The 22031-nt window shown below is 31.9% G+C and overlaps 1 protein-coding gene across 1 annotated transcript; it reads right to left on the bottom strand.

Moving 5' to 3' along the window:
• Positions 1 to 7971: 7971 nt before the first annotated feature.
• Positions 7972 to 10758, bottom strand: LOC130443357 (exonuclease GOR-like). Its single transcript, XM_056777929.1, has 2 exons — positions 9811 to 10758; positions 7972 to 8034 (listed from the first exon to the last, which is right to left on the bottom strand). Exons 1-2 carry the CDS (start codon positions 10756 to 10758, stop codon positions 7972 to 7974), a joined length of 1011 nt encoding a protein of 336 aa, XP_056633907.1.
• Between the last annotated feature and the right edge of the window lie 11273 nt (positions 10759 to 22031).

The following is a 22031-nucleotide window of genomic DNA, read 5'->3' as shown; positions in this document are numbered from 1 at the left end:
TTGTGACCATTGTAACTTTGATACAATTTTTTTTTTTAAATTAGATCTCTTACTCACAACAAAAAAAATAATTTCTAAAACTTTAATAATGCATTTTAATAGTACAAAATCAATCTATTAACAGTTTTCAATGGCTTCAATTACCAAATAAATTTTTTTCAATTACTACCTATTTTCTTCAATTTTATAATTTGTTGATCTGATAATGACCTTATAAAACATGACTTCATAAAATGCCATTATCACTATTAATTTCTAGTGGAACGGTGGATTGAATAGAAGTAAAATAATGATGCACAGAACGAAATTAAAAATGAATATTATCCCAAGAGAAGTAGTTCAACATGTTGAAGGGGAAATTTTTCATCCACTCCCAGCTCAAACGGAAACAAAACTGTTTACAATGTCTGAGGATCTGAAATTTTTGCAGTCAAAGGTTGAAGAGAGACCTGATTTAAATTTCTATGTAATTTTTGCGTTGGACAGAACAAAAATAGATATATTATTGGGCTATACCTTTTTGCCTAACAGAAATTTAAAAATATTCACTTTATTCCCATGGTTTTTCTACACTTGCGCGACTTAAGACACATCATCACTGATTTTTTTTAGCAAACTCTTATTCACATTGTGTTTATTAAGTTTCTCTTCATTCTTTAGAACTGAATATCCATTACCTATTTTCAATTCAACTAAAATTCATTAATTTCTATCTAGTAATTATCATTTTTCTCAATTCTACTAACAAAATTGGATTGTAAAATATGACATTAAACATTTTCAAATTCTAGATTTATTTTCTACTGATTTCTATTACACTGTTTTCTCTTTAATCTTGTATTATTATAACAAGACCACCTTCAGAGTGTGTCATATTTCCATCAAGTAGATCATATATTCACTTGAAAATCAACTATTTATAACTTTTTACAATTTGAAACACAATATGGGGAAGCTGCTACGTTTAACTCTGATTCTGTATACTCATGATTTTCTCTATAAATATTATTGTTTATGTACAACATATTATTAAAGATTAAAATTCGTTGAGACATATTTAAAATGTGTTTAAACATTGTTTTCTAAATTTATGTACATATTAGAAAAAATGTAATATTAGGATTTCCCTCGAAAAGCCAAGCCCGTTGCAATGTGTATTATGAATGTCTAGTATTGATCTCAAAAACCTCTGTGCTGTGTCTAAAGTGTCACCCGTCAGCTAATCTGTGATAATAACTGGGGGGCGCACGCACTCACGCAACTTATACGTATGTAATACATATTTTAGAGAAACTAAGTTTTTTTTAATTAACTTACTGGTACCAAAAACATTAAGAAAATAATTCATCATTGTGAATTTACGATCTGATCTAATTCTGATGTAATTTTTTTTCATGAAGCTTTGTTTTCTCTCTCTATGATGATCTATAATGATCTCTATTCTATTTGTTAGTACATGACGTGAAAATGATGCTGAGTTTTATGCCCTTAAAGCTGCGAACTTTTACCTAACTAGTCAGGAAATCTTGTGTTGATATCTGTACTTTCTATAAAACATTAGATAGTTATAAGTGGGCAAAATAAATTGTTACATTCTTAGGTATGTGTGTTTTTATTGAGTCCAAATGCACGTTATTGATTTATTGTTCCCTCACTGTTTTTAACGACCCTGTCATTTATCAATCATCACACCTAACTTCAACTCATTTGTAATGACTTGGAATGACAACCCTCAATATTTTGAGTGGTCTTCTTATTCTGCATTAAGAAATTTTGTGGTTTCCAAATCTATTGCCACGATCAAAACAAAATGAAAAAAAAGTAGAATAAAATCATGTTATCCAAATCGCAATAATTTAATCAGATTTTCAGATGGTATTTACTGTTTCGGTGGCAGTGTTTTCTTCAGAAATTTTTCAGTTCAACCTTCGTTAACTTCAATTCAATCAAACGGTTAGATTTAAGAAAAAATATGACATAACAGTTTTACATTAATTGGTTGCAGATATAAAATCCGAACAAAATAGGACGTAACGCCAATGTCAAGTGCAATAGAGAAACAGTTTTGCGATTGTGGTCATGTAAGTCAAATAGAAATAATAATACTTGAGTTTGAATAAAATAATAAATCGAGAAGACAGGTATCCACTATATTCAATGTCTAGTTAACTTATTAAAACAAAATTATACCTATTGAAGAAGTTGAACTTGACAAAAAAACTTATTTCTGTGAGCAATTTGGCTAACAATATTGACCAATCAGGCAACATTATGTTTTCTGATAATTGTACTTATTCACTTAACAGTCATGCTAATCGAAAAAAATACTACTAGTTGTAAATTGAACATTCTCTCGGGATAAGAATACACAATCTTCTCAAAAGGTTAATATTTGGACTGGGATTGCGAGAAAACATATTATTGGCCTCTTTTTTATTGAGTGAAATTTGAATTTAAATTTTGATAAATATATATCCTGATCCAAGAAACCCTTAAATCTCAATAAATGTTATATTATATTTCCTAATCGGTAGAGAGGTAGGGCGATTACATCATCTTAGATTATGTCTTAGTATATATGTGAATGACATTATGTACAATACTAAACTTTTGACTTAAAAGAACAAATTAAACTTGCGATTAGATTATGTTAAATAAGGTAAGAAGACAATTTCATTTAAGATTCGGATGTTGCCATAACGTTTGCGGTGAACATTTTGGACATAATTGCCTTTAAAAGTTATTTTTAACATACATTTTAGCACATTATTCATTATATCTTAGTTTCCGATTATATTGTAGCAAATTTCTGTAATCACACGTCCTAATTTCATTCTTAGAAACGATAAAATATTGGACTAAAAGATAACGAAAAGAAAATTCACAATTCTTCATGATTAAAAAAATGGTAGATGTACCAAACATTGAGTAAATTCATAATTCGAATTTGAGATGTTTCGAGATTTTCCATGAATGTGTTAATAATCGAAATAAACAATTCATTTCAATAGGCTTTTACACACATCACCTAAACATTAATGTTTCCAATATCGATACTGATTAAAACTTTTCGACTGGATTACTTCTCTTTGGCACTGGCGATTTCTCTCTAACTCCCAGATCGACGAATTTCTAGATATCGAGCTCCGTTGGGATCAAAGAGTGATTTAGCTTCTGTCTATCGCGTTGAATTGATCAAATTTTTTTATTTGTTAGGATTCTATCATATTTTCAGTATAATTTCATCAGATGCATCAGTATCCTTGTTTCTTATTCCATTAAATAAGTGCTTTGAAATCAAAGGCAAATTGAAATTATGCATTTGAGAAAGTTATAGATGAGATACGCATTACATATCTGTTTGAGGTAGGATCGACCATGCCGTATCCCTAAATTAACCACAATTCTCGGGGGGATTGATATCCAGGACACCAGATGATACCAAACCATCTGTGTATAAATATATAAAGTTTTGAAATTTCCAATAAAACTATTTTTGATATGGAATAAATAATTTTTTTAATAGTTTATCTATCATATTATAGACCGCAATTTTCGTTATTGCAAGAATTATATATCTAAAAAGTTGCTTCACCAGAATGGGTCTCATCTATCCACTGAGAAGACTGGATCATATAGAGAGTAAAAACTAATTATCTACTGTTGAAGGAGGGTTTTTGATTGTAAAATTACTATTTTTCAATTCCAAATTAGGTTTCGATACAACCCGCGTAAGTTTCCAATCTGCAGGACATAGATACGAGTTTGTATAGTGAACTTTATTTTTAGCTGAGAATCTCTTCAATACGATTGGTGGTATTCCACCAGGGCCATTGACTTTATTGATGTCTAGGCCATCGAGAAGTTTTGCTGCGTGGCGGGGTCTAAATTCTATTCCTGGCATCGAGGCTGGGTGGTAGTTCTCCTTGCGAATCAAGAGTTGTATTTGAAGCTAATATGTATGATCCAGCAAGTAACAAATGAGACATTCGTTTCCTAAATATATGACAATGTTTCCACCTGAAAGTGTGCCGATTTTACAGTAGATTTTACATATATAGTAACAAAATTTGATATTTGATATTCTTTTTCAATACTAGAATCATACGATTACTTATTAGGGAAGATGTGATATTTTTAAACTATATATACCATTTAATCGCAAAAGCATTCCATTTAGATAGTTGTGCTGAGCGATATTTTACAAAAAAGTTCACCACATAGGAGATTGGAGCTTGCAACTCATTTGTAAATATAGTGAAGGAATTTATGGGCTACAATATTGATGTAAGCTATGAATGAAAAGTGAATGAACTTCTACATTCTTATACATCGCCACACTGCAGTATGTCATTGAGGATTCACTGATAATTTGGAAACAGCGACGTGTAAGGTGGAAGATTCCAATAAAATAACAGTACTTTGGAAATTCAGTACTAAGGGATATGGGGTCAAGAGTGATTAATTATGGTTTCTGACGAACAAAAAATGTATTGAAAATAAATATTTTTGATTTGTTATGCATTAGAAATCGAACGAATACGGTGAACAAACAACGTTAAAAACATTGTGAAATCATTTTTGACATGAATATCAAATGAAACTATTCTGTATGTGGTTTTTAAATGGAATAAAAAATATACTCAAGTGTGATAGCGTTACAGCTCTTTTTTGGTAATCTTTTCATTGAAATAGATTCACTCTATCACAGTGTCCTATTTAATTTTATGCTACAACTAGATATTGTTTTTCACGGCTTGAACTCTCTCTATTGCTTTTCCTTAACTCCTTTTCATCGCGTCTGCATTGCGCCAGTTTGCTATCCATAACTTCTGTAAGTCTTCCTCACATACATCTTGCCATTTTCTACGGGGACGCCCTTTTCTTCCTTTTGCTCCTTCTCCACTTCTTAAGGCTCTCACCTATTTTCTCCTATTCTGATTATATCAACGCAGACTTTTTGCCGTTACTATATAGCCGATCTCTGCCTGCCCATAAAACTTTTTAGTCTCTGAATTCGTTCTTCTTCTCCAATCATCTGGTTTCAATTTAAAAATTCTCCTATGCATTTAGCCTCTTTTCCTCTTTTTATTAAAAATGCCAATATTTTGTCAAATTCTTTTATTCCGTCCTCTCCACTTGTTACCGTCACTCTCAGGTATTCAAACTCTTGTACTCTATCTAACCAGAATGTCTTGTTCTGCTCTATTTTCATTTTTAATAGCTCGTTTCATATTTGGGAATAATCAATAAATAAAATGAATTGTTTGTTGTTTTTAATAGGAACCACATTGGAGTCATAGGGCTATACAATAAAATGATTGGCAATAAAATTTACATTCAATTTGATTACAATAATGTTTATTCGTTGATAAATGCTTTATAGTATTTGAACAAATGTTTGAAGAATTGAGCAATTATTTCTAAATAAATAATTGGAGATAATACAAAAAACAATCTCAATGGATGTCCCTTTATTATCATTTTCTGTTACTATGAATCGAATTGAGTTTTGCGTTAGAGATCTATATATCATTCAGACATTATTATTTCTAATGCCGATACTGATTAGAACTTCTCGACTCTATTACTTCTCTTCGGCTCTGGCGATTCCCGTTCAAATCCCAAATCGACGAAATTCCAGATATTAGGGTCCGTTGGGACTAAAGAGCGATTTAGCTTCCGCCTAGTATCCTGAATAGCTCAAAGACGATGAATTCATATTTCCTACTTGCGAGAAATATATACTCATTTCGTCATTATCCGATAAGATATACAGTATTCGTTTGTCGTGTAATGCAGCGAAGTCAAAGTCGACGGTGATATATAGTAATTTTAAATAATGGATCAATTTCTAAAAAATCATGTTTACTAATGAAAAAATCCAAGAAATAACAATGTTTGTAGCTATCGAATGGAAAAGTGTCAACGTCCAACATCTACGCGGTAGCTACACACAAAAAAAGTATATACTCAAAGCTGTTGGTAGAAGCAGGATGTGAAAAAATTTCCTCAATAAAACCCTATAAGAAATAGTAATAAATGGTGATATGCATTTATCTCAGCGATGAGCAGTGTATAGTCAAACCTTCATTTCCTCCTCCGCCTGTCGAGCGCTAAGAATAGAAACTCATCCGAAATGCCTTGAAAAGCAAAATGCCAACGAGATGAAGCTCCATCTAGGTGGTAGATGAAGTCTTGCTGCTTTTCAATAACTAGACCAAAGCGCCATTGTCAATACTTACCTATTCCCATCACAATTTATTTCGCAAAGAGAAAAGTTAAAAAGTATCGAACGGAATTAGGCGCAAAAGCCAATTATCTTTATATTACAATATTTTACACACCCCATATACGAACATTGTATGGATCGAATTTTCTACTGACAACTGCTTCCTCACTAGATATTATACGCTATAGAAACGCGTATTTCTTCCTATTTCGCAACAAATGAGCACGATGTGTTCCTCTTTATCATCAGGATTGAGGCACTTCTCAAATTTAGTATGTAGTACGTCTTGTATAACAAATGCGGTATTAGAACTTAGTATAGTTGGAGATGGAAGACTTAGATTGCAAATAAAACTCACTAGAAAAATTACTAGAAACAGCAGCTAATGGAATTTATATTTGTTAAGTCAATACTGAATTTGGTGAGAAATACACACTATCCTACAATTTGTGACTAAAGCGCTAATCAAATCTTCTCACAGTAGACAGCAAGTGTTGTAAGGAATGAAATTTTAAACGACCTTTAGAACCGCATTACTGGCGTAGTGTACTCGCTAACAGCAGATATGTTTTTTCGTGTGCTAATACTTCATAGATTTTTGTCTAGGAGCAGACCACTCACAATCTTCACAACATTTTTCTTCTTCGTTTTTTTGGTGGCTTTTGAGTGTATCCGAAATATCACCGCAGGAATTTTAAAACATTCAAATCCTAACCAACATTCAATTTTGATTGAACAGCTCACTCTAGTCAAAATAATTCATTGACATAAGCACTATAACTACTATAAATTGATAATTTTTCAGGCTCTATATCAAGCTTTTCACTTTAATATTTTAGTTTGGATATATTCCAATATTTCTATTATGATGGAATGAATTTTCATTGTGTTTTTCCCTAAAGTAGTTTATTCCATTAGAAATTATGCAAGTACGGAAAAATCCACTACGATACGATTTAGAACATTTTATTTTCAGTAGTAATAACCCAAGAAGATTGATAATTATTCGAAAATATTCTATAACAGATTTCGAAAGCTTATCACATGGGAACAGACTGACGATTTAGGCGCTTGAGACACAAATTGTAGGTCCATGTATTTCTCACCAAATCCAGAACTGATTCAACAACTATAAAATCCATAAGCTGCTGATACTAGTAATTTCTGCAGAAGGTGTAATAGTGTGAGTTTTGTTTGCTGTCTAAGTCTACCAATACACCTGTCATAATAGCAACCAGCATGATAAACATTTCCATAGCAACGATATATTTATAATTGGCATTATTTAAAAAATGTACTGGGAAAAAAATCCACATATTCCTAAAAACATATTAGAGCTAGCGATACGAGCCTGTGCTGATTTGTTACCAGCAAAATCTAGGTCGTGTACGAATACAAGTATCAACTTATAAGGAATGGCAAGATCTCAAAAAATTTCATATTTTGAGTGATGATTTTCTCCTAGTTCATTTTGTTGAAAAAGACAAGAATATGAAATCTCTAACGGTATGGAGTCGGTTCTCATTGCTAAAGAATTGTTAAGCTATAATATAAGTAACTACATTTTTATGCGACGCTTCAGATGTAAAATATCTAATGTCAAAAGTGATTTTGGTGTTTGGGATCTTTGGCGCATGTCGTAGAGATGATTTAATGTGTAGGAGTTCAGACATTTGTACGATAATGGGCGCTTCATTGTTGTGTTTTTGTAAGAAGGAAAAAATCATATGTCAAGAAGTTTAACCATTACCATTACCAATTTGAGCCCTATGCACTTTACCATAAATATGCAGATCTTCGGCCTAAAAATATGAATAACAGAAGATTATTTGTTCATCGATTTCTACTGGTAGCTCTGCTGCAGAGACACGAGGTTCTTTGAGGTGCACTGTGCCCCATTTAGAAAGCCTTCTAAATGTATCGCGAAGCACTTGGGTTCATGAGCCCTAGCTGCATTTCCATCAGCAAACCCACAAAAGTGTACACCATATCTGCGTACTCATAATTTGTGAATGTAGCTAGCGTGAAATCAGTGCGAATAAGTTTCAAAAAAGAAAATAGTCCAAAGCAACTCAACGTGAAAGAGTTCAACGCGGTTTTACCAGCAGATCTCTACTTTACACGGAGAAATAACAAAAAATAGAGGAACACAATAATAACGTCACCCGCAGGGAGTTAGAAACCAACTGGCAACTGCAGAAGAAAACTAGGGAGGGCGCTGTGGCAAACGGATTTTTCTACCTGCTTCGACACAAACACTTTAAAAACCGGTTGTCTCGGAAATCCCATAGCTCTACATTTTTCATTCATTTCATTCGCAACGTGTAAATTTTATGTTTGTGCTAATGATTTGCCTTTTTGTAATATGGTGAAAGTACAAAGATGTTTTTAAAGTATTTTGTATAAAAATAGCATTGGTACTTTTCTTGTTTTAAAGCTACGAAAGCTAATTTGTTTTCGAAAAAAAGATAACTTTCTTATATCTTTGATGCCATAACTTGATAATTAGTATATAGTTTTTATTTGATTGACTAGAGACTCTTTATACGCATTAATGGGCAATAAAATCCTTAAAACTTGTTGTTTCTGTTTTATTTCATACAAACGGCAGTAAAACCCTCATAAAATGAAAAACACAAAATTGACCATATCTCAAAATCCAACATACATTGCACTAAGATATGTATGGTTAAAAACACTTCAAATGAGTTCCTTTATCACCTCATCACCTCCTTAAATGTGAATAGTTTAATTTAATTTTCAATACTTGTCTATTAGCATGGAAAGCTCTATTAGTATTAATTACTTGTTCTTCAATCTCAGTACTTGTGTCTTTTCTATTATTGATCATTAAGCTGAGGTACTTAAAATTTTATTAACTTTCTGGCCGATACACAAGCGGGTATTTATATAAAAAGAAGTTTTCGATAATTCCATTCGAGAGAATGAACAAATGAATAATAAATGCCTTCCTAAAAATTGAAAATAATATAAACAAAGCGTCATAAAAACAATATCAAAAGTTTCAGCTTTTTTTACGAAGTTTGTACCCATTGCGTTTACAAAATTCTAGATTCTATTGAAATGAGCAAGCAAGACCGACTTGTTAACGAGCTCGTGACAAAAGTATTGCTGTTAAGTGGAATCAATTACGTTCGTGGAATACAAAAATAATTTATCGATGAAATAAAAACAAATGAAAAACTAATAAATATATTGGAAACTCATGATACATTAGATATAAGGAAACAAGTGCTGCATTTCATATGATGAACAGTTATATTTCTATTTATTATCACAGAAATTCATCACAAACTTCAATCAAATATCATATAATACTACTTATCATATATTATAGTAACAAACTTCTTATAGTTAGTCCTTTATATTTTTTTCACTTAACAAGAAAATACAACGATTAACAATATAAAATGAAAACATAGAAAAATAACACATCGCGCGAAAACACGAATATATCCTAAAACTACGGAAATCATCTGAAAAATATCACTTTTGAATTATTTATAATAATAATAGTTTCGAGTATAAAATCATTGACCAAAATAATCTCTTCTTACTCTCCACATCATGAGTTCCAAGCAAGCATTGGCGTCCTCAAAACTATCATGGCCGCCAGCATTTCCTTGGATGTTCTTCTTCAAGATTGTCTCACACAAATGCTTCAAGGACCTCCTGTAAGGAAAACCTTGGCAGTGAGGAAAGGTTTTTGCAGTATCTACCACTAAATAATGAACTAGTCTCAAGGCGCGCAGGTCATTTTCCAAGCCGTGCCCGATAAGGATTGTTTCGCTAGTGATGAATCGCATCAAGTCGTTTTGTACTTCCCTCAACGATTTTGTACCGAGATGGATGTCATCCTTTGTAATACCAGAAAATCGAGTATTGAAATCAATTATTTCACTTTCGGGACGTACAAAACTACTGTAAATGAGATCACCACCCAACCCTACAACGGTCACTTTAGCGATTTCCAGCCCGTGGACCGTAAAGCACATTTCACAGTCGATAGCGTACACTTTGAAATACTTCTCTCGATTTAAAAATAAGTATGGTGTGGGAGCGGAAACAAACTGTCCATGGAATTTGTTAATACCATTGATTAATCCGCTCCAAACGTGAACTTCGCTTGTACTGCATCCTTCAGCTATTGCCGACTGACTGCAGCAGCTATACCGCCTTTCCTCTTTTCCGTTATACACCACTCGCTGCAGTTTACCCCAGTGGTAAAAGCAGCAATCTGTGGAAATATATTTTCTCGATGTAATGATGAATAATTTACCACATCTGCTACATTTTCGTGTTCTGGAAATGTTGTCTACAATGGGAAAAGTCTCGTAAGAGACTCTGTCAATCCTATAGGTTGATTCTGTTCGCTCTCCAGGTACGAAATCGTTTGCGGATGGGTTCAATACAGTACCCTTTGTTTTCTTAAAGTTACTAGAATCTTTCTTTTCAATAGTAACAATGTTACGATATTCCTCTGAATATGTTGGATAACCCATCATTTTCAGATCTTCTATTGTCAAGACATAGTTCAGAAGAAGATTATAGAAAGTATTCTTGTCGATATTGTATTTCTCCATGGATTGCTTGTTACTGAAACAATTGAGAAAATTTAATGCATATATAGTTTGTCTCGAAATTAGTCAGAGAAAGCGGCTCAAATAATTTTAGTACTTTTCCCACACCTTAAATTAACGAGAATGGAGTCCTTTTAAAATTTGATTAATAAAAAAAGTTTATGACCAACAAAAAAAGCTAACGTTGATCTAAATGTTCGATATGAGCTCTTGTCTACTTCAACCCACTTTTCGAAACTATGAGATTGTTTCGTTATACTCGAAAGAACAATCCCATATTTTGTCTAGTGGAATTGCAGCGTAACACAAATTTGTCCATCAAATTGTATGCACTCTACTTTTGGAATACCCCTACGGAACACCTTCAGAGAAGTCCGGTAGGGATGCATACTCTAACTCTCATGCTATTTAACATATACGTAGAATGAATTTTTCAGCTGGCATTAAAAGACCATCAAGAAGGCTTTATAGTAAATGGAACTCTCATAAATAATGTTAGGTATGCCGATGATACTGAGATGTTAGCCGACAACGTAGAAGACCTACAAGATCTAGTCAATTCTATCAACGGAATTGGAACCAAATACGGACTCACAATAAACGCGCATAAAACAAAACTAATGGTCATAAGCAGACAACAACAGGGCGAACTTCAATTACTTGTCAATAGATATAATCTAGAGAGAGGCAATAAATTTAAATACCTTGGATGTATGTTAAATGAAAAATGGGATTGCGATGAGGAAGTTAAAACTCTGATAGCAATTGCAAAATTAGCTGTTACAAAGTATAATAAGTTTTTAATCCGCCGAGAAGTCCCCTTAAGCCTTAGATTGAGGGTGATAAAATGTTATATTTGGCCAATTCTTTTGGTATGGAGACGTGGTCCCTGAAAGTGAGATTCTTATACAAAATAGAAGCAACGGAAATGTGATTATTCCGCAGACTTCTACGCACGAAGAAGTACTGAGGAGAGCGGGTGTGGAGAGAGAACTGATCGCGGTAATTGAACAACGAAAAGTATCTTTTTTGGGACACAACCCACGAGGACCGAGATATTCAACTCTACAGCTTATACTGACGGAAAAGATCGACGGAAGGAGAGGACTAAGACCAAAGAGCATTCCTGGCTACGGAATATGAGAGACTGGTGTGGCATTCATGGTACGGCAACAATTTTTCGTCGTTTAGAAGAAGGGTTCCTTCAGATAATAGATTAGAAGTTTTGGACAAGAGAACCCCTACACGCTGCAAAGTGTATGGTACTTGAAGAAGAAGACAATTCATAGAATTGACGTCTCTTGATCGCAGAGAGGACTGAAAGGGATCTTCTCGAGGAATCCATCTATTAGGAAACTTTGTGATCAAATGTAGTATATTAAAACCGAAATGAAACGGAACCTGATCGTGCATGAACCATGAATTTATTTATAGCAACAAACATATTCTGGAATTCTCTTTGCAAAAAATTAAGTTAAAGTTCCGTCAATAAAGTATTAAAAGATTACCAACTACTCCTGCACAAACATTTACCATATGTCTAAACTGGTTCCTTATTTATATTAATACTTATTATAAAAAATACATATTATGCAATCTAATTACTATCTCTGATGCAACTCGATTGATTGATTGAAAAAACGCTAAAAACAAAGGTATGGTATGCTTGGTTTTGTCGCAATAACTACTGATTATTCTCAAATCGCAAATTGTCAGCTACTGTCATAGGTACTTAGTACGGTTGCCACACTACGTACACTTAGTGATAGAGTTTTACCACTGCTTTTTGGCAAAAAATGTGCTGAAATTCCTACTTCTCTATTGTATAATAAGCTAAATTATATTTACCTATCTAAATACGTTTTTCGTAACCTCAAATAAATACGTTCAAACATTCGTCTGTCTGGCAATGTTCTGTTTGGAACATTTTTAGCATGAACCCTACTGGCCTGTAAGCAGTTTCGATAAGCCAATCCATACATTAATTGCATATCTGCGTACACAACAAAAGTCTTTTTCAATTTTGACAAGAATGACAGCTGTTTAACATAACGATTAACATCAAAACGTATGATCACTCGATATATTATAGAAATAATTGAAAAATGTTATTAAATTTCCAATTAAGAGTTTCTAATACTTTCATTATCGACTGTTGTTTCTGTAGTAATTTCTTCGATATGGTACCAATACATTATTTTTAACTAGTTACTTAGGTAAATGGCGAATGCGAAAAAATTAGTCATGCAATTAAAAATATCAGCCTAAAAGCTTATTTCATCAAATATATTTTCGTTAGCCCAAGATGTGGGAAAATCATTTCAAATAATTTACTACAGGTTGTCTCATCCTTGGAAAAATTTTACAATAACCATCACGAGTGGTCCATTACATGCCTTAAGTTACACTGTCAACCTGTTCAACATATCTAAATAGAAAATACACGATACTTATTATTATACTGAAAATTTTATGAGTATTTCAATTATGGGAGTGTATCATCATTATGACTCATACTATATACATCTGACTCTTCCCTATTAGTCCCAGCACAAGCTGCATTCGAAATCTGGGGATTTAATTTCGGCCAAATTAATTACACTAGTAAATTCAACCAAAAAGTAAGGTTAGGTTTTAGTTAGTGAAATTGTTTGCTTGGTTTTATAGGGTGGAATAATTTGTTATGTTTTTACAATGTTTCGCTTTTAGCTAAAATTTCTCTGTTCTTCTTTTTCCTTTCTTGAGACTTAAGTCTTGTTTTTTCTAGTATTCAGCCTCTTGGGAGGTAGATTTCAAGTTATCATGTCATTTCTTGGTAGGTCGGCCGAGAGATCTCCTTAAGTTCATTTTCAATCCTTTGTCCATTTAGCTCATCGATTTCCCGTCATTCTGTTATCGTGGTCTCGTCAAAATCGTCATCGTCATCTCATAAATCGTACCACATCCTTATTGACAGATCTTCTCTTATAGTTTTGTCTACATCGTCCAGAGGTGGATTGACTAACGTCAAGGGCGCTGTAGCCGGTATCAAGCATGGGGAATGGAGGAGGGTTGGTGGATAAGGATAGCAACATTTCGACGGTAAAAGAGATTCAATGCTCAAAGTAGTACTAATAGAGCCTTGGAAACTAGACGAGACGGAAAAGGAAATTCGCAAAAAATACGGATTAAAAACTGGACTATAACATTATGGAACAGCAGAGATCGAAAGGAATTAGAATCTTCGTGAATGATGTCATAATAGATATAAAGATGAAATAATGGGAAAATTTCCCTGCCAACATGGAACATGACCTATATGGAGAACAAAGGAAAATGTGGAACACACTAAGAAACAGAAAAGGAGCAGTGAACGAAAAAGTACAAATGAGCATTATTACACCAGAAAAATGCGAAACGAACATAAGATATGGATCACAAGCAAGTAATAATGAAGAATAGACAATAACTATGCAGAAGAACTTTCATAAGACGATAGCATTACAAACGAAGAAGTACATAAGGCACTTGCGAAATTGAAAAACAAAAAGGCACCTGGACCGGACCCAATCGTTGACGAAAGGCTTAAGTACGGAGGACCTGAACATTTCTCTCATTATTTTCAAACTTTTCAAATTATGCTTTATATGCAAGAATCTGATTCTAGTATCTAATTCAGTTTTTTTTTGTTTCTCAAAGCAATCAAAATTTGGCCAAATTCACATGTACAAATATTGTATCCCAAATTTATGATACCGAATTTAGCACACTGAAATGTCATTTACCTGCTTTATGTCCGAATTATTTACTAGCGCTTTTTGAAATAGGGCTTAGGACAAATCAAGTAGTATACCAGTACAACGCATCTTAGAAAATATCTCATATTTTCACGGTCGAACAATTATAAGAAGAAATAAAAGCTGAAATAATGCTAATAGGAAATACAGAACTTGAAAAAATGCAAATTTACCAACTGAAGTATATAAATATTTATTGCAGATATTTTTCATCAGTTTGATTCAAATTGAGAATAAATTTCATCCGAAGCATATCGTTGGAACAAAAGAAAATGTGGAAAAAATATAAAAATGAGGAATTACTTACTTTAGGCGAACTTGTAGGAAGTATGAACAAAATTATTTCCAATATATTATAAAACTATTCACTGGAGAATCAATACCTACACGAAAAATTACTATAATATCAAATGGAATAATTATTCCGAAAACACTTTGCACTAGCTATTATTGAATACACGACGATTGAAAATATAAAAAACTGTTACAAGAAGACCTTTCATCGAACCAAGTATATTTCAGATTGAACAGATGCATGAAAATTAAGAGAATTTATGCAATAGTTCATAATTAGTGTTATTTGTAGTAACAAGAATCTCTATTTACCATAATAAGATTACTTTGAGTTTTTTCTATACAGAAAATAATCGAACAATAGCTCTCACTATGAGGTAAATACCTAGACCTATTAAAATCAAATAAATCAATAAATACTATATTATAGAGATAAAATAGAGAACTAAACTGTATAATCAAAATTGTTTACCTGGTTAATGGGTCCTACAGGTCTATTAACTTTGAAAGTTGTTAGAAATTTCAAAGAGAATTTAGAAATTGTGTATGTGGTATGACAAATTGGTATCCATAAAATCACAAATAATTGAAGTGATTGAAAGAACTACGACTCAAGTACATATTAAAAATATGGATTGAAGGATATTGTTTTATTTACTGAATCAAATTTACTGGCATGAACATTTTCCTTCATTTGTTAATTTTGAAGATATGGAATTATTTTTCATTGTTTCACTTTATCGATGGATTGTAACTAATGCTTCTAATGCTTTAGATTGTAGAAATATAACGAATAGTCGAATAAATATGGTTTAATAATATCAATAATCGAAATGAAGATATATGATGTAGAGTTCTTGTGAGATAATAATTTTGATTTTTTGGTGAATTAGTTAGGTTTAAAAAGGGTTACTTTATTATTATTTCTGCAGAATAATTGTTTGTTGACTATTGTAGGCACAAGGTATACCTCGAAGGAACATAAATGATATATTGAATCGAATACAGATATTTGTACATGCTTCAGGGAAATGAAGATTGGAAAAATATTTACCATTGGGTGCAATGGAAAGATATCAAGAAACTGAAAGGAACTTAAGAACACGGTTTTTAGAATATTTAACTTATAAAGGAAAAGTTGGTTCCTAAAAGCTCTTACGAATCCAAAGATAAAAATTTTTTGAGAGAGCGTGAATAGCTTAATGATACTAGATTTGTGGCTATAACCAGTGTAAAGAAATTTATTCACGATAAATTGTATCATTCAATAAATATTTATTCCACAAGCACATGTAATTTTTTACCGGCTATTGTATAAATACCAAAGCAAAGGTAGATATTTAATTTCATATTTAATTATACAATGAACTTACATTTTCTTCTTATCAAAAGTACTATTATTGAATATGCATTGTATTAATGATATGTTCCTTAGACTATTCGATACAACAGTCGAATTTTGTTGAAACTATATTTCTTTCTGCCATCACAACTCCCGTTGATGTACTTGTTCGCAAATCAGGTGTTATTTGGGCACTACTACACGTTATAAATACTTCATAAGCTGTTTCTCTCTTTTATGTTACTGATCTGTCAACGTACTCTTCAAGGACCGTTGATGACTTCCAGCCGCCATGCTTCTTTAGTGTCTTCAAGTCTCCCCTGGATTCAACTAAAAGTATAGCAGAAGATCTTCGAAATTGATGACCTGTATATGAGTTAGCATATTCAAGTTGTAGAAAATCAGCCATTGTTTCAAGAATCTTATAAAACTATAAACCAAAAAACTGACTGAGACATTTTCTATTGTGATATGCAGGCAGCGATCCTTTGTTACTGCTGGACGAAGGGCTATGTACATTCTATAAAATTTCACATATTTTTCAATAACTACAAATCTACTGCTCACATTATTCTCTGTTTCCTCAAGTTTCACAATTACTAACGTTCACGACTCTTCAGTATCATTAAATGTTACATGACTGATATCGCAAATTCGATAAGCACCTGCAAACCTATATTATACATTATAAATCGACCATTAAATAAATAAATAAACTTCATGAAGAGTATTATTTGAAAAATTACTAATTCGTACATTGTTCCACTTATGTAGTTAGTTTGAATTAGTATGAAATGTTTAAATTAGATCGATTAGCCATTGAATAATTCGACCACACTGTTGATGTCTTTTGTTATTGTGCCAATTTCGTAAAATAAGCCAGTAACTGCATGTTTTTTTGTTCATATTCTTTTCCATGGATCTGGAATATGGAGTTTTATAAATTTTCTGCCATTCAGCTGGCAATAATTTGGCTACTCCTACTTATTCCGTTGGAGTCGAAGAAAAATCGGAATTGGACATTTTTTTCTTAATAGTATCCAAAATAACTTCTAAATAATCATTAGTTCTCCATTTTCTGAAGTTTCCTTAGCATCGCCAGTCAAATTGTCGCTATAGGTACTACTTGGCCTACTTATTTTAAATTTTACATCCCTAATTCTCTGACTTGAATGTTGTGAAAATATAATTGGTGATTATAGCATCATCGTTTTTTGTGTATCATATAGAAGAAAAATACTAGATTTTAGCTTTTAGTTTTTTGTCTACAACATTAAGCTAAAATCGAGTAATATTTTTTCTTGAATAATAAATATCTATTCAAAAATATCGGACTATACTGAACAGGTATTGAGTAATTTTGGTTGATATATTAAGATAAGCACAAAACTTACCTAAGTATACGAGAAAAAGTGTAAAATAGAATATAGAATAAACCAGATTAAATAGATGCTAAAGAATGGCGTCAAAACTATAAAAATCGATTTGAGAAGATATACTTTCAATTATACTCAAAACAGCTCGATTTTCTTAGATACTACTTAGGTTTTAACACTGGACCTCAAAATATTTTCTTAATTCAGTACTTAATTCATTGAACTGTTGATTATTGCTATGAATTTGTTGTTGTTGGCGAAATGGTTGTACTTATTAGTATATGAATTTCTTCATATCAATTGTCTACAATCCTACGAGATGTAGTGAAATGAAGTATTGAAAATTGCTGTATACAATCTGTATCATAGAAACTGATTATTTGAATTTTAATCATAATTTTGAAAAAATTTTCATACCAAAATAAGCAGTATATTAAAAATTCATAAGATTTTATTAGGAAAATGTGAAAATTAGGGAATTCTCGGAGCGGCGATTTCAATAAAATCAACTTTATTTGTGATATATCTGACAGGTCCGTAAGCGCACAAGGCGTCATTGATAACATGTTTTTAATAGAGGCTCTATTAAAAGCGACTCAATGGTTCTTTTTTCAAGCGATGGCTAGTGACATATGAGAATATTCGCTCTAATATACATTTCAGTTGATTGCTGTATAGTGTAGTTTTTTTTTCATTTTTGATTTGAATACTTCGTCCAGATCCAAAAGATTTAGTTTTTACTATACGGTCAATATTGTGTTTTTAGAGAAAATCTTCTTCAATAACCCTTCAGTCGACCTTTATCATTACCACCACTTTATGAAAACCACAAAAAGTCAGGCAAGAAATACCATCTATATGTCAAATCCGAAAACTTTCTGGTAACTCTATTTCTAAAGGCGACTTTGTCTATTAGATTCTTTACCAATAAATTTCCATACAGCTAGAAAATTATTTTAATTGATATTAAATATTATGAAAGTTATAATACCCACTCTTGCAGTAGTCTAAACAAAATATATAAAACAAGTTATATAATATTCCAAAATCCTCGTAATTGTGATTCTATTTACATAGGGCAGATATCTCAATATATGAAAAACAGATTACTAACTCATTAATACGATTATAAACAACATAAATGAATAAATCATAGCAAAAGAGACAACTGGCTTTTGCTGAACGTTTGCAAAACGCTGGGCTGGAAAAAACATGAAAAATGGACCGATGTATTCTCTTATTATTTATTATCATGATAACGTTCTATGTCGTTCTGGATCCGCTACTTATTGGGTGCTAAAGCTCTTATTTCTTCAAATTCGCTAGATTTAGTACTTACTGAATTCTGCTCTCCCCAAAAATCAATAATATGGTAGGGAATAAAAGTTTTTACGTTATTCCTGACCTCGAAAGATCAGGTGGGAGTTGTGTCAAATGGAATGTTTGCGATTATAGATTTAACATTTCCAGCTAGCTTCGCTAGCCAATACTAAAAAATATCGAGGCAAATTTTATTTGCATTTTCCATATTGGTTGATCAGATTGTTCAGTTATTAATCTGAATATTTTCAATTTAGATTCGTTTATGCTGCGATTATGTTGCTACCAACAGACAAACCTAAATTAGTACTGCATCTGTACTTCTATTCTTCTATTTCATGTTCCACTTTCCAAAGAAATTCTTGTAGCTTCAAGTTTATGTTATGGATATAGCTACTCTTGATCAGTATATTGAAATTTTTTCCACTAAAACTAGAACTTGCACTACATAAGTCTTCCAAAATCAACAATATGAATTTTTTCCCTGGTTACCTCAGTCACTTCTTCATGTCATTTATCACTGTCAGTTTAATGTAATTGTCATTAATTTGTAATTGTCGCTTCTTAGAAGATTTATGCTGTTCAAAAATTTCAATTTAAAATATAAAACTCCAAATTACAACTACTACTATTATTTAGAATTGAAAATATTGGAAACTGTTTGTTGTTTACTACTGGAGACTATATTTGCAAATATGTACAATTCAATTCATTCATATTCTATGCTAATTATATACTATTCTGCTATCTTAATTAAGTGAAACTTACTTCCTAAATGAATTTTCTATTTAATTTAATGGCTCCTGTAGATGTAATCCAATCTTCATACAAATACTATCCCAAATTCCTGACTTTTTGTTTCTATTCTTATCTTTTAGTTTATTCTCCAAGTTCCGTTCTTATCTTATAATACTTTTTAAACAATCCATGGATCAATTTTTTATACTATGTTGATATTTCTCTTATTTTAATCATTCGTGACTCTTTCTAAATAATTAACTTCCAATACTGCATATGTCAATCAAATTAACAGAAAACTCCGTTACCCTAGTTACGCCTGTCAATTGTCCCTTTTCACATGTCACAATATAACCTAATATTCATAGATGTAGTGTCAAATAAATTAGCAATTATTCACACAAATTATTTTCAATGTATTCAATTCTTTCTATGTAACCATTACAATATCAATTCGTGTTGTTGAATAGATAAATATAAATATTTTGTTGATATATCGTCTTCATTTTAGGTATTGTCTGATTGAAAGTAAGTTACATTGACGTTTCGACTTATTTCGAGCTTTATCCAAATATCATTTGATAATGATAATTTCCATCATCATATCAATCACCTAGAACATGAATATCAAATTAAAAGTCTGTTTTTACCGCAATAAATAATTTTTTATTATTTATTTAATTAAATTATTCATATTGACATGGAAATTCATGAAATATGATTAAAAATCTCACTCAAATTGCTTAGATGTCATCAACAGCTATCTCTTTCCTGTGTATGTGAACTAATACTAGGAATTTTTTTTGTTTACTATATATAAAATATGATTTCGGTGCAAATATGTTCGAATTTTCATAATTGAATATCTACTTTTTCATAGTTCATGCAGTTTTATTTTTTCATCGTGTAGATGACTTCCTAATCTTGTTTCTCAATACTGAGATGTCTGTCGTAAGTAAATAGCATCACAAGGTACGTGATACGTGACTTTTTTGCTTGTAGGTATTTATTGTCCAAGTGCACCAACTGAAAGCACAATTAACTCACAACAAAATAATTTCCTCAAACAGAAAAACAAACTCTATAGCTGTAAATTCAATTGAACATAATAAACCGTTTCGATATGGAAAAGTATAGAAATGTTTTCTTGAAATACAGTTATGCGTAGAATAGAAAGAATTGTCAAATTATTTAAATTTTGTAAACATATCAGTAGATGTAAAGATATTTTTCAATGATGTTTAGGCTAAAAATGAATTATAAACTATTATTCCAATGTAAGAAAAAATAAGAGGTCAGGATATTCTCAATTCATTTGAACAAATTCTTGAAGCTCCAAATTGCCATGAGTAACCAATAATAGTGCTCTGGCAATGTTGGACGTAGTTACTCTGAGAAGACGATGGAAACTTCCCAGATTTTATGGGATATCATTGTTCTATCATAAAAGTGTTGGCATCAAAAGTCATTAAATTAGGACAAGTTAGGGATGATGCATTTGATGCATAAGTTTGTCGTCTCATCAATTTCGCGCTTTATTGAAAGAATGTGGTGATGGAACAGTCCGTTAAGGACTTTTCAGAAACTATGATCGGGTTAACCCGATCATGTTCATTGTTGTTCGGAAACTGATCGAGTTGTAGTCATATGACATGATCCTTTCTACTCTGGTAGACTTGTGGGTAAATGTGATCAGTTGACGGGTTGTTTAATTTGTTTATGTTGAAGCTCTAAAGCTCTAAAATCCATTAACCATAAATAGCTGTCTACTATCAATTCTCATAGGCAACGCAATTGATAGAATACTGAGGTTTACGGTTTACTTTACGGCTTTTCGGCATCAAAATGGCTTATTAGTATGAAATTTTCAAGCAAGATCCGTGTGAGTGGGTAAATCGTTAGTAACTGCTCAGTAACAATGATTAAAATCAAGAATCTTTTTTATAAATAAATGTCATGAAAATATGAACGCAACAAAATATAATAAAAATAGGAATTCCTTGTAGATGATGTTTTAATTTCAAAGATACCGCCTAAACTTGAATGTGACGTTCGAAAACTGTCATCAAAATTTGGCTTGGAATTCACAATCAGTTGCTGGATGATTTACCTGAACTCATATCATAGTTTCCGAAAAGACTATACCATCTTCAAATTTGAAAGGGTTAGTTGGGTTTGGATCTCAACGAGATTTAGAGCGCTTATATCATAAATATACTTGAATTTATAAAGCAAAGATATTTAATATTCTCAATTAACAGATTAAAAACTGTTATTGATTTATTACAAGAAACTAACGTAATACTACAGGATGAAAGTACAATAATAATTGGTCCAATATGTACTTTGAAG

The sequence above is a fragment of the Diorhabda sublineata genome, chromosome 4 (assembly GCF_026230105.1).
Source record: "Diorhabda sublineata isolate icDioSubl1.1 chromosome 4, icDioSubl1.1, whole genome shotgun sequence".
NCBI lineage: Eukaryota > Metazoa > Arthropoda > Insecta > Coleoptera > Chrysomelidae > Diorhabda > Diorhabda sublineata.
Note: the sequence above shows the minus strand (reverse complement) of the source record. Positions and strands in the feature narration are given on the sequence as shown.